Source organism: Esox lucius, chromosome 9, assembly GCF_011004845.1.
Source record: "Esox lucius isolate fEsoLuc1 chromosome 9, fEsoLuc1.pri, whole genome shotgun sequence".
Lineage (NCBI taxonomy): Eukaryota > Metazoa > Chordata > Actinopteri > Esociformes > Esocidae > Esox > Esox lucius.
The window spans coordinates 2412557-2427793 of NC_047577.1; the positions used below are offsets into that span (position 1 = coordinate 2412557).

General features: G+C 41.5%; 3 protein-coding genes across 3 annotated transcripts; 2 read left to right on the forward strand and 1 right to left on the reverse strand.

Moving 5' to 3' along the window:
- Window positions 1-1795: 1795 nt before the first annotated feature.
- On the forward strand, window positions 1796-4057 carry LOC105031410 (piggyBac transposable element-derived protein 4). Its single transcript, XM_034294051.1, has 2 exons — window positions 1796-1899; window positions 2294-4057. Exon 2 carries the CDS (start codon window positions 2685-2687, stop codon window positions 4026-4028), a length of 1344 nt encoding a protein of 447 aa, XP_034149942.1. The 5' UTR covers window positions 1796-1899; window positions 2294-2684; the 3' UTR covers window positions 4029-4057.
- Window positions 4058-7599: 3542 nt separating this feature from the next.
- On the forward strand, window positions 7600-10039 carry LOC105031402 (THAP domain-containing protein 4). Its single transcript, XM_010905803.4, has 3 exons — window positions 7600-8091; window positions 8335-8391; window positions 8752-10039. The coding sequence occupies exons 1-3, from the start codon at window positions 7738-7740 to the stop codon at window positions 9079-9081; spliced, it is 741 nt and encodes a 246-aa protein (XP_010904105.2). The 5' UTR covers window positions 7600-7737; the 3' UTR covers window positions 9082-10039.
- Window positions 10040-10126: 87 nt separating this feature from the next.
- LOC105031401 (zinc finger protein 391-like) lies at window positions 10127-14340 on the reverse strand. The gene is made up of 4 exons (XM_010905802.4): window positions 14085-14340; window positions 12935-13437; window positions 12579-12762; window positions 10127-12367 (listed from the first exon to the last, which is right to left on the reverse strand). Exons 2-4 carry the CDS (start codon window positions 13352-13354, stop codon window positions 11382-11384), a joined length of 1590 nt encoding a protein of 529 aa, XP_010904104.2. The 5' UTR covers window positions 13355-13437; window positions 14085-14340; the 3' UTR covers window positions 10127-11381.
- Between the last annotated feature and the right edge of the window lie 897 nt (window positions 14341-15237).

The window sequence follows — 15237 nt, forward strand, 5'->3', positions numbered from 1 at the left end:
ATCTGAGTGACTTAAACAAGGGCCAAATTTGTTATGGCTAGATGACTGGGTCAGAGCATCTCCCAAACTACAACCCTTGTGGGGTGTTCCCGGTCTGCAGCGGTCAGTGCCCATCAAAAATAGGACAAGCAGTGAACAAGCAGCGAACTAGCAGCGAACATAGGCGGCCAAGGCTCATTGATGCACGTAGGGAGTGAAGGCTGGCTCGTGTGGTCCGATCCAACAGACAAGCTAATGTGGCTCAAATTGCTGAAAGGGTTAATGCTGGTACTGATAGAAAGGTTTTGGAACACACAGTGCATCGCAGTTTGTTGCGTATGGGGCTGCGTCGATGCATCAACGTAATATTCTTCCATTGAAAGAAATGTAAAATCGTTTTTTTGAAAACAGAACGAAACCAACAAATCAAAGGGTGTACATTGCTCTCTGCCTTCACCTGATTCTATGTACATCGCTGTCGTCTTTTGTAGGACGTCTTTGGGGAGCGCTATTAACAAGCAAACTCTGATATCAAACATAAAAAGGTCTAGTGGACATATAGTGACTTGACATAATATATATTTGAGTAATTTATAAACGAATTAAATTATGATTGTTCGTTATTAGTGTTGATTTGTAGTGCAATTTTACATGAATGTGCATGGCAAGTGTTGTTTGTTGTCCCCAAAAAAAGGGGCGGGAAAGTGATGGGAGCCAAATTTCCCGGTTGTGCGGGTCTGATGTATAAACAGGGACGCCGGAAGTTAGGACGATTCTAAGGACCCCCCCCCCCCCCCCCCCACACACACACACACACACGAAATGGTTTGGTCCAGTACCTATACCTGGCGCGAACGGTCCTCGCTAACAAAGAATTGCCAGTGAGAGGTCCGGGTGGAATGTCAATGATGCCTCAGCTTACTAAACAAAAATGTGGTTTCCTAAAACAAAAAGAAAGAAAAGGAAGACAGAAGATTGAAAAAAAAGGACGACTTTTCAAAAAGCAAGGTGGGTGTAGTCCGTTAGTTGTGGAAATTAACTTAGTTCACATAGAAATAGTCTCCTTTTGTTTTGCATTAGCATTAGTTACTTCATATCTTCACAGACGATTCTGAGTGTTTACATTTCGTTCTTCTTTTAGCCGACATTTAATCAATGCTGGCGAACGTTTAGCAAACTATTGTTACTAAATCAGTTGTCCCTGCTCCTGACTGGTCCCAGGTCCAACAGATGTAGCTTCTGGCTCAGCAGCCCTGTCTGCCCTTCCCCATTCCCCTGAACCAGCCCTACTCCCCGCTGAAGGAGGTAAGCAACATTGTGTTAAACATGTCAGTTGCAATAATTATCCATGGGAATTGCTTTTAATTATGATCAAAAAATAATAATATTAAACCCTTTTCAGTGATAAGAATTAAAACACGAAGGGGAGCAAACTAAGGTCCGAATTCGGCCCGCAAGGCAATACCGCCCTGCCCGACTTTATAATGAACCTACCATATGAATGTTTTAATTAGATTAGATTAAACTTTATTGTCATGAAATAAACCCGTACTGTTCAATACAGTACGGGTCGAGTAAATACAGCCTTTTCTGACCTGCAAATCATTTACGATTAACAAATGTCCTGATGTGGCTCCCAAGCCAAAAGGTTTGCCCTCCCAAATGTGAGATTTTAATGGGGCCCATAATCCCAGATGGCGCCCCTAAGGTTGTGTTATCTGGTGTATACAGCAATAGCCTTAGAAATATAATTGTTGTTAGTATTAGTATTGCTTTCAAAATGGCAAAAAGTAATACTTTTTCTGCAGCAGAAGATTTGGCGAAATATTTGGAAAGCGATGATGAGCTATCTGGAGCAGAAAGCTTTTCCACGGTTGAAGAAGTGCTTTATGAGGATTGGCAAGATTCATGTCAGGACTGGTATGTAACTTTAACCTAAATATCATGAAATAATGTCATACAAATGTGAATATTATAGTGATTTTCTGTCTTTGGAATATGTGTTCATCTGATGTATGTGATGTATGGTTTATTATATAAAAATGATCTAGGACAAGTTGTGCATTGGATTTTGGAGTAAGAGAGCGATTAAGAGGTGGAATGTTTGTTCTAGTGGAGTTGCCTCCCCCTTCACTGTAAGCTCAGCGCAAGAGAGAAGTGGAATGTTTTGCTGGGTTCCGGTATCGGGCCGATACTGCTTTCACTTGCTTTGGATACCAAGTGCTGCCATCTTGTTTTCTCCCTTAAAATTTGACACTGAAAGAAGCTTCCAGTTTAATTGTGTTATTGCTCTCTCCTATTACATTTATTTCAGTAACGATGGTGACTCCACCTATACACCCAGCCAGTCAAGCACATGCTCTACGCCACCAGCAGCACCTCCGCTTCCACCGAAGAGAGAAACGTCTACACCTGGGAGAACACATACCAGGAGGCGCAGACAATCCATCGGGAGCATCCGGAGTTCCTCATCGCGCCGCTCCAGATCACGCACCCCACACCGCACAACGCCTCTGCAGCACTGGAAAACGGAAAGTGATCGAGATGTGCCACCCATTCTCCCCAGATTTGCCCCTGCCAGGCCCCCGGGGGTGCAACTCCATAAATCGGACGTATACAGTCCACTGGAATTGTTCCAGCTCTTTTTCACCGACAGTGTAGTCAGACAATTATGTAGCAACACCAACAAGCAAGCTGCCAAGAGGATGGCACAAGGACTTCAGTTCGAATGGACTGGTGTCACCCCCCCAGAGTTCCTAAAATATCTTTCACTAGTTATTTTCATGGGGCTTCTAAAGCTTGGATCAGTAAAATCCTACTGGAGCCAGCAAAACCTTTACTCAGTGTCATTTCCGAGAAAGGTGATGCCAATGGACCGGTGGCTCTTGATTTCCTCAAACGTGCACATGAGTGATCCGGCCGAGGACTCTGTGAATGACAGCAAAAAGGGCTCATCAGAATACGACCCGCTGTTCTGTCTCAAGCCTCTGATGACTGAAATCAGTGCAGCGTGCAAGTCTTTCTACCAACCAAGGAAGAATCTGGCAATTGATGAGAGGATTGTGGCAACGAAGGCGAGAACAGGGATGACACAGATTATAAAACACAAGCCAACTAAGTGGGGGTTCAAACTGTTTACCCTGGCTGACTCTTCCAATGGATACACATCTAACTTCATTGTTTACGCAGGGAGGTCCAAATTCCACACAGGCTTTGGGTGTCCTTATGATGCAGTTGTGGGCCTCCTGGACAAACAATTTTTGGGAAATGGTTATCACGTCTACTGTGACAACTTTTTTACCAGCCCTCAGCTCTTCAGACACCTGTCTTCTCTGCAATTTGGAGCCTGCGGCACATATCGGGACGATGGGATGGGACCGCCTTCATCCAAGCTGAACGCCTCGACCAAAAAGTCCCCAAGAGGCTCGATCAGGTGGATTCGAGATGGCAACCTGCTCTTTGTCAAGTGGATGGACACAAAAGAGGTGTCCTACTCGACAATCCATCAAGCCTACACGTCAGGCGAGGTGATGAGAAGACAGAAGACAACAGATGGAACCTGGGAGAAAATCAGTGTTCCCATACCCACTCCAGTAGTGGAGTATAAAAAGCACACGGGAGGTGTGGACTTGCTGGATCAGCTGATCCAGTGCACCTCTGCTCCACACAGAGGGATGAGGTGGGATAAGACCATGTTCCTGCACTTTGTGGACATGGCTGCAAGCAACAGCTACATTCTGCATACAGAACAAATGACTCAGCCCCTGACGCACAGAGACTTTATGGAGGAGCTCACAGCTCAACTTACTGGGGCGACTGAGGAAGCAATTGCTGCAGAAAGGTGGACAAACCACACACCTGTGCCCATTGCCCCTTTGGACCCAGAAAACCCTGGACACAGGCCTGCAGATGTAAGGAAATACTGTGAGCACTGCAAGGTAAGCAAAGCCTACCACAAGACCCCCTGGCAGTGTGGGGCATGCATGGTGCCCCTCTGCAACATCATAGAGAGGTCTTGCTTTGGTCCGTGGCATGACCGAGTAATGTAATTATGAGGAATAATGTGTGTAAAAACGTATTGGACTACTTTCACAGAAGGTGCATTATTTCATTGTTCTGTACACTTTATTTTAAAGCAGTGTATTTTTTATAAATGGTTGTGTGGTTTGAATTCAGTAATACATAAAAATAATAGAATTTTGCTTTTGAAATTATTTACTATATTGTAAAAGTTTTCACTCTATGTACATTACATGCATGTTTACATTAGCTGAGGTTCTTCTGAATCCATTGGTACCAAATACATGGTGATCCATATGCATTACATATTGTTTATAAACCCAAATGTAAAAGTACTGAAAACAGACAAACGATTGCTAGGTCCCCAGGGGGGAGAGATGGTTCCTTGAGATTGGGGGTAGCCATATCAAAAAATGTGTGTGTACCTGTCCAAACTTATCTCAAGGAAGAAATTGTTTCCAGACTGGATTAGAGTTATCTATTTTGCTCGTTGTTATGGATTTCAAACTTCCCTATCAAAGAGTACTGTTTTATTGTTTGAGTGGGAGCACCATGAACATTGAGGTTTACAGAGATTTTCCACTAGGCCAGATTACAAGGCAAAAATCAGAGAGATATCCTTTTATCTTGCTGTTTTAGACCTACTATTTGGATTGACTTATTTTTTGATATTTTTTTGGGGATCCAAGCCAACTGTTACACTCCTGGGACATGGTTATTTTAAAGCTGTACAAATATACACATTTTAAAGTGTAGAACAAGCTTTTCTGTTTCTAAATGTACATTTGAGTGTACAATTTAAAACAAAAAAGTCAAATTATTTCCATCATATAGGGTGTATTTCAAAAAGCAGGGTTAACATACTCTTAGTTCAAACCAAAACTGTGGGTTGACTGACTGAGCTGTCAAACTCAGAGTTGCCGGTTTCAGAACCGGTTGTAACGATGAGTTCAGTTAACCCTGTAAAGCACGTGCACGGAGACAAAAAGCCTTCATCAATGAAACGCAGATAACGTGAGTCATCATTGCAACAGGAGAAAAAGGTCTTGGACCCTGTACTTCTCCCCAGTGGAATTAGATATGTTAATGAATGCACATGCAGAATATGAGTATATAAGAAAAAAGCAGTACAGTATCACCAGCAAAAGAATGTGAGCTAGCATGCCAGAAAATTGCTGACCAAGACAATGCGTGATTATTAACTGGAAAAAAAAGGAAAAGTCATATCTCGAGGCTTCCACTCATTAAACATTTATATAATGTGTGAGTGTAATATCAAGTTCAGAGTTTAATTATCAAATGCACAGAATAACACAGCATCATTCTGAACAGTGACATTCTTGTGATATGGCGCACATCTACACAGTAAGAATTAAGAAATATATAAACCAAAAATATAGCAATAATATACCTAGAAAAAGTTAACTAGCTGCAATTTTAAAGAGAGCAGGATGGGAAATACGAACAATATGGGTTGAAGTATTGAATATTATAAATGTAATGAGTGTAACATGCCTATGTATGGTACATACAAACTAATATTCTAATGTACATTAAATGTACATAGAAAGAGATCAGAGCATCTGGAATGTTTGTGTGTGATCAGTATGACCATAGATCAGTGTTACTGGTTGAGGAGCCTTATGGCCTGAGGGGAAAAAAGTGAGTCTGGAAGTGCGTGCTCCGATGCTCCAGGAGTGTCTACCAGACGGCAGTAGTGGTGTGAACAGACCATAGCCTGGGTGGCTGTAGTCTTTGATGTTCCATGCTTTCCTAAGGCATCGTGTATGGTAGATGCCTTGCATGGAGGGGAGATGGCAGCCGATGACACACTCTGCAGACTTCACCCCCCTCTGGAGGGACTTGTGATCGTAGTGGCTGCCATACCAGGCAGTTATGCAGCCTGAGAGGATGCTCTCAACGGTGCACCTGTAGAAGTTGGTGGGAGTTTTTACAGACACGCCAAACGTCTTGAGTCTCCTCAGGAAGTACAGTTGCTTGTGGGCAGTTTTCACTTCCAGGTTCGCATGCCTGGACCAAGTGAGGTCATCTGTTTATGCAGGTGCAACCCAACAGGCACAAAACGTACTTGGAAGCAACTGAAGATTAAATAAAAAATATATGCTTCAAAAGTATAATATCAGTACAAGCAATTGTGATGCTGTTTAGCCCCCCCCCCCACCTAATTAAACACCTTTCAGTGGCTACATGCAAAATATATTTAAGTAGTAAGTAAACATTTCTAAGCAAAAAATAAGTACAATTCTCCAAAATAATGACAATTATTTGCTGGCCTGTCTGCACATTAACGCTGTGGAAAGACTTCCTGTTCAGATAATCTCCATTTACTGAAGGAGCTGTGATAGGAGTATGAGTGCCATCTATGCAGCCAATCCCTGGACACCCTAAAATATTAACTGATTAGTGCTTCAAGTCTCAAAGCTTCATACTAAATAAACTGGTTACTGCTTAGACTGATACCTGCAATTCTGTGGAATTCATTTTTGATGGGTCTCGTGGGTCTGTGACTTGGGAACACTACAAATGTGTACAGAAAACATTTCAGTGCAAGGGTCACATCTCTGACAGCCCGACAGAGACAGTTGACATATGCTCAGCGTCACCGATGTTATAAAGAAAACTGCAACACAAAGAATTTGTTCTAAACTGAGGGCACGCCCACCATGTATCATAGGAACCATATGAGGGCTGAGAATATTGTTCAGATAAATGAGTGATTCTGCCGAGAAACGGTAACTCTCAAACAGATAGTCATTAGGGAATGATAAAACATCCAATAAGGGTTTGATCTCTCTCTCTCCCGACAGAGATTCTACTGGCTCTTCGGAAAAAAAGACACCCTCTGACACATTCAGAAGGCAGGTTTCAGTGAAAGAGTGGGACAAACTCAGGGTTAGTTGGATAGAACCTGCTAGTGAGCCGGTTAACTTCACGAAGTATGTTGCCATAGTATAAATCAAGTTCAATAGGAAACTCTTTGTGGCTCTTTATATATTATTAAGGAAATGTAACTGTTAAAAGAACTGAAAGGCCAATTCTACCATGTGTTTGTATTGTAGATTGTTTAGAACAGGTCCCAGGTAAGATGGCTGTCAAATTGCTCCATTCTGACATCAGCCCATCTACTGTTCTATTAACTATATTGCAGACTGTAGCTCTGTCATCATCAACATCTTTATCAGACTGGCTGGGGCTCATTGAGGCCACACTAGATTCTTCCGATTTCATGATGTCCTCTTTCAGCCAATAACCAAGACATTCCCTGCTCCTCCGATTTCCAAATATGCATTTCCCCACATTTCCTCCATGACTACACAGTGCAACGAGTGATTGTTCTGTCCTTTAACTTCGGAGACATCCATTCCACAGCATTCACAAATGGTCATATCACATTTGTGATATTTGTTATTATATAATTACAATACTAAACTTCTTGGTTCAAATTATGTTGCATGAGCAGCCGTTTAAATGTATTAATAAATTATTACTGCTCAAGGCCCAACTGCTTAACTTTAAAAATGTTGGTTGAGTAAGAACCAAGCGAACAATCGACAAGTGAGAGCAATGCCCACAATCCATAGCGATTTCGGGACGTGGCACCACCCCTGTAGGTGTATTCGGTTGAAAATGAGCGGCTACACAGGATGCCTCGGTACACATTAACAGCCACGTAGTTGGAATTTCTTATTCTGTGATTTGTCCATTACAAGTTTAGCCATGGTCTGGTGTTCAGTGCCTGGATGTGCAGATTACAAGAAAGCGCAGACTGCTGGTGTAACATTTCATCGGTTACCTGCCGGAGATATTCCTCGTAGCATACAGTGGCTGGTGGCAATAAGAAACGCTGCCTACAACGTAAATACTCCAGTGGAGAAATATCCAAATGTCCGTGTTTGTAGCCAGCACTTTAAGCCGGAGGACTTTGAAACAGACATGAAGTCTCAATTGATGGGTTTGCCAGGTCGTCGGACGTTGAAAAGTGATGCTATTCCATCAATTTTCCCCTTCACTTCAAAGAGAAAGGCATCGGATCAGACAGTATCAGCGCAGCAGAAAAGAATCAAAGCAGGGGTAAGCAGAGGTAATACATAGGTACCTAACCACAAGGGACAACGTTTGTTTATCCAACCCAAAATCTAACCAGTTTCATAATGCCTGGCAAAAGATACCAAATAAAATCTATGAAATTAGCCAGTCGCTGTTGTAACTTTCAAAGCTTCGCTTAGACTACTGTGCACCGTTTGCTGTTATATCATATGTAACCATAGCTGGCTAACTACCGCAGAAGCTAACATGACTGGCATTTGTTTTTAGACTCGTAGTCCATCATCTGCAGCAGCATCGACATCAAGCGCAGTACAAGGGAATAGTGTGAGTAACTTTGAATATTTCCATCTTGTGCAGATAAATATGAGGTAGACAGACATGGTGTCATAGTTGGTATGTTGATAAAAGTTAGTCTACAACCTCCTTCGGTTTTCTAAAAAGAAATTCGACGGCTTAGCTTGTTTATTTCAAGTACGGATCGGTGTTGCAGGTGAATGTCTGGTGTCTTTCGGGTGTGGACGTTATGTACACAATTGGTTCATACAATAATGAAATGTAATAAAACTGAAGATTTTTTTTCTATCTACCAGGCTTTGAAGATAATATTTGCGTCTAGGAATACTTATTTTTATAAAATATTCAAGTTTTTATTCATTTCTAATATATTTACTGTGTGTCCTATAGACCAAACCTGATGCGGATGATGACGTCAACACCAGCTTCAGCAGTGCAGATCATGTAGACATACTTGATGAAAGCTTTTGGCTGGGAACAAAATCATCATCCCACTCGGACGAGGGAAAGACTTCACGGCCCCGACAAGAGCCGAAGTGCATAGTGTTGGAGTCCAAGGTCATGGAGCTCATGAAGTTCTGTCAGACGTGCGGACGGTCAATTACCTCCACAGACATTTCACACATCGGGACCATGATGAAAGTGAAGTGGGGCTGTAATGGCGGACACACGGGGACGTGGACCTCGGGCCCCGACGCTTCTTGCTGTCCAAGAGCGTAGTGGGGGAAAAAATGTGGGGAAATGAAGTCATTGGTGCGTGATACGGTGCTCCATATCACACCCCTTGGAGTCAGCTCGTTGGTGGAAGAGGGATTTTAGCACACTTCCCTGGCTTATTTGTTGGCCAGTGCTTCACCTAATCGTCGGCTGATAAGAGCGCCTACAGGACAACTGTGAGCATTCCCACACAACAACACACTAGGGCACTCAACTCTGACCCTAGGAGTTCCGGAGCCTGCTGGTTTCCCGTTCCACCTCATTCTTAATAGCACTCACCTGGTGTTTTAGGTCTAAATGAATACCTGATTAGAGGGTTGGAATGAGAAAGCCGGAGTGGAATTGGTCAGGGAGGTGACTAAGAATCAGATGGACACACTGACAGAGCTCAAGTGTGGGAGAATCTTCCTGAAGAGTGGCCAGACGGAAGCCACTCCTCAGTAAAAGGCACATCAGCCCTCTTGGAGTTGCACATAAAGGCACATAAAGGACTCTCAGACCTTGAGAAACAAGATGCTTTGGTCTGATGGAACTCGTTGGCCTGAATGCCAACCGTCACATCTGGAGGAAACCAGGCACCCATGAAGATGAGTCAAGATCGAGGGAAAGATGAACAGAGTGAAGTTTTTTGATAAAAGCCTGTTCCAGAGCGCTCAGGGCTTCAGACAGGAAATTACCTTAAGCACACATCCAAGACTAGGCACTATTGGCTTTGGGCTTCGGTCATTCTGTGAGTGTCCTTGAATAACCCAGCCAGAGCCTGCAACAGAAACTGATTGAACCCTGGAGAGACCTAAATATGGCTGTGCAGGCAGTGTTCCCCATCATACCTGACAGCTTGAGGATCTGCCAAGAGGAATGGGAGGAACTCCCCAAATTCACTTGTACCAAGCTTGTATCCAACAGGACTTAAGGCTGTAATTGCTGAATACCTATGTAAATATATACATTTGCAAAAATGTCTTAATCTCTTTTTGCTTGGTCATTATGGGGTATTGTGTGTAGATTGCTTAATGACAGCCTTATTCTAATCAGTGTGGAGAAAGTGAAGGGGTTTCAGTAACTTCCAAATACCCTGTACGACACCTACTCATGTCCTAATTGGTTTAAATATAGAATGCAAATTATGCTCACGCACAGTGCGGAATAAACATCACCAGGTGTTGTACATGTCTACATTTTTCTTTTTATATAATCATTTAATGACATTGTTAGATCTTTTTACAATTGTTCTGCTAAGTGAATAAGTTATTCTAGAGGTGTCAGGAACAAATTAAATATGTATTTCTGGCTCAGTTTGTGATATTGATGAAATGTATTACACAAAACAAATGAGTTAGTGTTTCATTTCAACTTTACTTTCTTGGCAACACAGAACAATGGCTTGTAAGTCTGTCAATATTGCAAATTAGACATGACATGTATTCAAGACATTGTTTATTCACTCAGGAGAAAAATTAACTTTGGAGGTGATTTTTCACATAAAATAATTCTGTCAAAATGTAAAAGTCAGTTTGTTGTCAGACCAAGGTATGTTTATTTACAGGTATGTAACCATTATATACAATTTTGGCAGAACAAAACTATTTGGAAAGTTTATACATGAAAGCCTGCTTAAGCAAATGGTGAAATCAACACCGAAAAATATTACATGAATTTATAATATAAAAATATAAAGATTTAAAGATGAATAATGACAAATACAACTATCAAAGCAATGTTGAGAATAAGGCTGAACAAAGAATCAGGAAAAACTCTAAACACTATAAGAGCTCATGAGGGCAAAAGGAAGATTAACAAAATTCCCCATCCTGTATCTTTACTTTTAAAGATGTAGTTCAGGTCTAATAAATTACTGTGCTAATAAATGATTTTAACATTTAATATTCTTTGAAATGTTCAGTGTGAAAAAACCCAAAGAAAAACATTGCACAGCACTGGTTGGTCGACCAGAGCCACTCCGTAGTGAAATGAACAGTCATTGGTCTATTAGAATCACATCAAATTTGTCATGTCAATGTTGGTCAAAAGTTCCAATCCACCTGTAAAAGCTTGTTTTATTCAGTTTTAAACGGCACAACACAAAAAAGCTTTATAATCAGTGTTATTTAGGCATCATAGCGTGAGTGCACCACTCTAAATACCAAATATTAAGCTGTGAAGGTGGATAAAATTCTCCAGCAGCACTTCTTATTTGAACCCCTCAATGCATTAAAATATATGCAGAAAACATACTAGTCGGTTTTGCTTCATATTGCACCAGCTCCATGCAATACACTATATAGAATACATAGTAGTGTATTTTAATCTACCGAGGGATCCTGAAAAACTGATGCCTTAGAGGACGGAGGTGTTACGTGATTCACTTCTCTGTCTGTTTGACTTCCTCCTTCACTTGCCTTGATTCTTTTGCCGCCTGTGTGGGTCCTCTGATGTCGTTTGACACTTCCTGGTCGAGTGAATCTCTCCCCACATTTATCACACTGGAAAGGTTTGTTTCCAGTATGCGTTCTTTTGTGTGCATTAAGACTTCCTTTCTGAGTAAATCTTTTCCTGCATAGATCACAGCTGTAAGGTTTCTCTCCAGTGTGTCTGCGCAAATGTACATTCATGCTGCTTTTTTGAACAAAACGCATGTCACAGATATAGCAGCTGAAAGGTTTATCTCCTGTGTGTATACGCACATGTTCCTTCAGAGCTGTGACATCTTTGCAGCTCTTCCCACACATATCACACATGTAAGGTTTCTCTCCAGTGTGAATACGCTTGTGAATAATCAGGGCTCCCGAACGAGAAAAACTCTTCCCACACTGATCACAGCTGTATGGTTTCTCTCCAGTGTGTGTTCGCTCGTGACATTTAAAACTTGAGAGAGTATAAAAGCTCTTCCCACACTCCGAGCAGAGGTAGAGCCTGTCACAGCTGTAAGGTTTCTCTGGAGTGTTTGTTTCTTCGTATTCAGCCAGAGTGTGTACATGCCTGTGCGCGGACAGGGTTCCCTGACGAGAAAAGCTTTTGCCACACAGATCACAGCCGTAGGGCTTCTCTCCGGTATGTGTTCGCTTGTGGTCAGTCAGGGTTTTAGATAAGCTAAAGCTCCTCCCACATTGCTCACATGTGTAAGGTTTTTCTCCGGTGTGAATACGCTTGTGTCTGGTCAGGGTTCCCAGGCGAGAAAAGCTCTTTCCACACAGATCACAGCTATGAAGTCGCTGGATTCCCTTCAACCCTGAAACCTTCCCAGAAGATATGCCCCTCCCACTAAACGAGTGATCGTTAGGGCTGTCATCTGTCAAATAAAGACATGCAATTAAAATGTATTGAAGTATTAACAATAACCTAGTGGTGAAATACCATCCCCATCAGTCATGGATTTGCATCTGTACATGGAATAGCTACATTTTGCAAATATTGTGCAAAAAATAATTGATCAGTCACTAAATGGTTTCAGAATCAGTTTGTAGTTGAATCCACACCCACACACAAACAGCTGTTCTTACTTGAGGATACTGAATCTGAATCTTCTTCACCATCCTCTTCTTCTTCCTCCTCTCCTTTCACAGTTTTATTCAGCCCCATTGTTTTCCTGCAGTCGACCAGCCGAACAGACGCCCTCTTCATACCCAGCAGTAAGGCTGTACCAGGACAGTCACGACCTGGGGACTCTAGGAGAGAAGAACCGTCCTGGAAACCATGAACACAGTCAATTTAGGTCGGAAAAACTCAAATCTGTCATGTAAGTGACTACTCCAATATCCCAGTGTTTTCTTGATTCCTCTCATTCACTGGACCTTATTCTCAAAAACCATTGGTGGAATCACTAAGGGCTGTTTAAGGGGGAAAAAAACTTTCTTACTGGGACAATAAACACGCCACTTTGCTCTGGGGTGGGCTTGTCTGGGGAAGACTCCGCCTCCAGCCCATTGCTAGGAAACCAATCCTTGTCCTCCACATCCCATTCTTCACAGTTAGTAGCTTCATCATCACCATAAGAACGGCTGGGACTCGTTGGTGCCACAGTAGCTTCTCCCTTCATCTTCATGATGTCCTCTTTCAGTCGGAATAACCAAGACATTCCCTGCTCCTCCGATTTTCCCGAATCTGCATTTCCCCACATTTCCTGAATGATTTTACGCCTCAACCAGCGATGTTTCTGTCCTTTAACTTCTGAGACATCTATTCCACAGTGTTCACACAGATATCTTAAATTGTCCTCAGATAGGGGGAATAAACTCTGTTCAAGTTCCTCCATCAACCTCTCCTTCTCGCCACTCATGTTGTCCTGCTTGTTTGGCAACAATGACAATGCAGTCAATAGCACTATAGAATCAAGTCCATCACACTTTATAGAAACTTTGCCTGTAATAGAAAGAAATATAACACAATACAGACATTATAATTCAAATAAAAAAATGTATTTACTGTGTATCTCTTCAAACTCTATAGTTATAACTTGTTGGAAGCATCTTTGACAGCCATTACAGTTGTGACTGGAATAATATAATTCTGACAGTGCACAAGTCTTTAAAGCAAACGTTTTAAGTTAGCCTACCTGTAACAGTAGAACAAAACTACATCAGAAAAAAGCATAATACAAAATTGTTAATGGCATTTATTTAGAAGGGTTGTCACGTGCATCTGGCACTTGGATAGTTTCTGATGTTTGGTTTTAATTCGGGAATGCAAAGACTGCCGAGGGTTCTTCCTCAAAGTCACTGATCAATGTATATGTTATAACTGGAATCGTTAAATATGCCGTACGTTGAGGGGTGGATGTCATTAATTGAAATTCGAAATTAAACGTTTTAATATGTAACACTTAAAACAAAAAAAGAGACTGTTGCAGTATGAGTTCTGGAGTCAAGTCTCAATTATTTCTTAAACCAATTTCAAATTTTGCTAACTTCATCTATTTAAAGCAGAATAAATTCACAACATACTGTATATCGCTGTCATACAGTATTATTATCTACGTATATAACATAATTGCTTAAAAGCCAACTCACCAAATTCCTTGTGGTGAAGCTAAAGTTTCTCTTTCCACCCTGGATTTATTCGCACGTGGAAAGGGTAGCAGACAGAAAACGATATCTAGCTGGCTAACAACAATGTATTCGTTTTGGATAATGATCTTTTACCACGTCTAAACGTAGTTGACCTATGGCCTTAGTATTGTGAACAATTTTTTCTTGGGCGACTACTACCCACTGAAGTATGTCCGAACGGGTGACAGCGTCTAAGATGGACGCCCTTTATTTTCAATTAAAACACTTACGTGTTTTGAGAAACATGAAAAGGAACCGGAAGTTCACGGAATTATGAATCATTTCAAAATAAATGACCAAGACGTGTTAGTAGAACTGCCCAAATCCTATAATTAATTTCTAAAAGAAATAATAATAATTAAAAACTGCCTAATATTAAAGGGGCATTTGCATAAAATGTGAGTTTTAAAACATGTTTCAAGGTCAAATAAAATAAATTAGATCATTAAGGTCAGAAAACTACGCAAATGTTTGTTACAAAGGTAATTTCAATATATAATAGGGGAACAATAGTCACTAGATTACCTCATTCAAAAACATTTATTTTTGCAGTGGGACTTTTCAGATCGAAAGACATTTCAGACGAATCGTTGATTGTAAAATTATATAAAAAATAAAACACATTTATCAGATAATTTAAGTTCAAATAACAGACCTTCCTACACGAATTATATGCATTATTATGGAATCACCAAACCCCTCTGCTGAACATGTCAAAACACTTTCCTCACTGTCCTTAATAAACATGCCCAACCTAGGAAAATGTGAGCTTCAATAACCATTAAATCTGGTCGACCATTGGCTTGGCATGCAGGGGAGGAAAGGGGGTTTGGTTTGGCACAGAGGGGAGGAAAGGGGGTTTGGCTTGGCACAGAGGGGAGGAAAATAGGTTTGGTTTGGCATGCAGGGGAGAAAAGGGGGTTTGGCTTGGCACAGAGGAGAGGAAGTCAACATTAATTCAGGATCAGCATCCCATTCCCTACATAGTAGACTAAAGACCAGGGCCCCAGTAAAATACTAGTACACTAGTGCCATGTGACCAGACAAGCGTTTGAGACACAAACCCTGTTTCCACTTACTATGTTGAACAGAATCCCATTCAACTTCCTCCCCT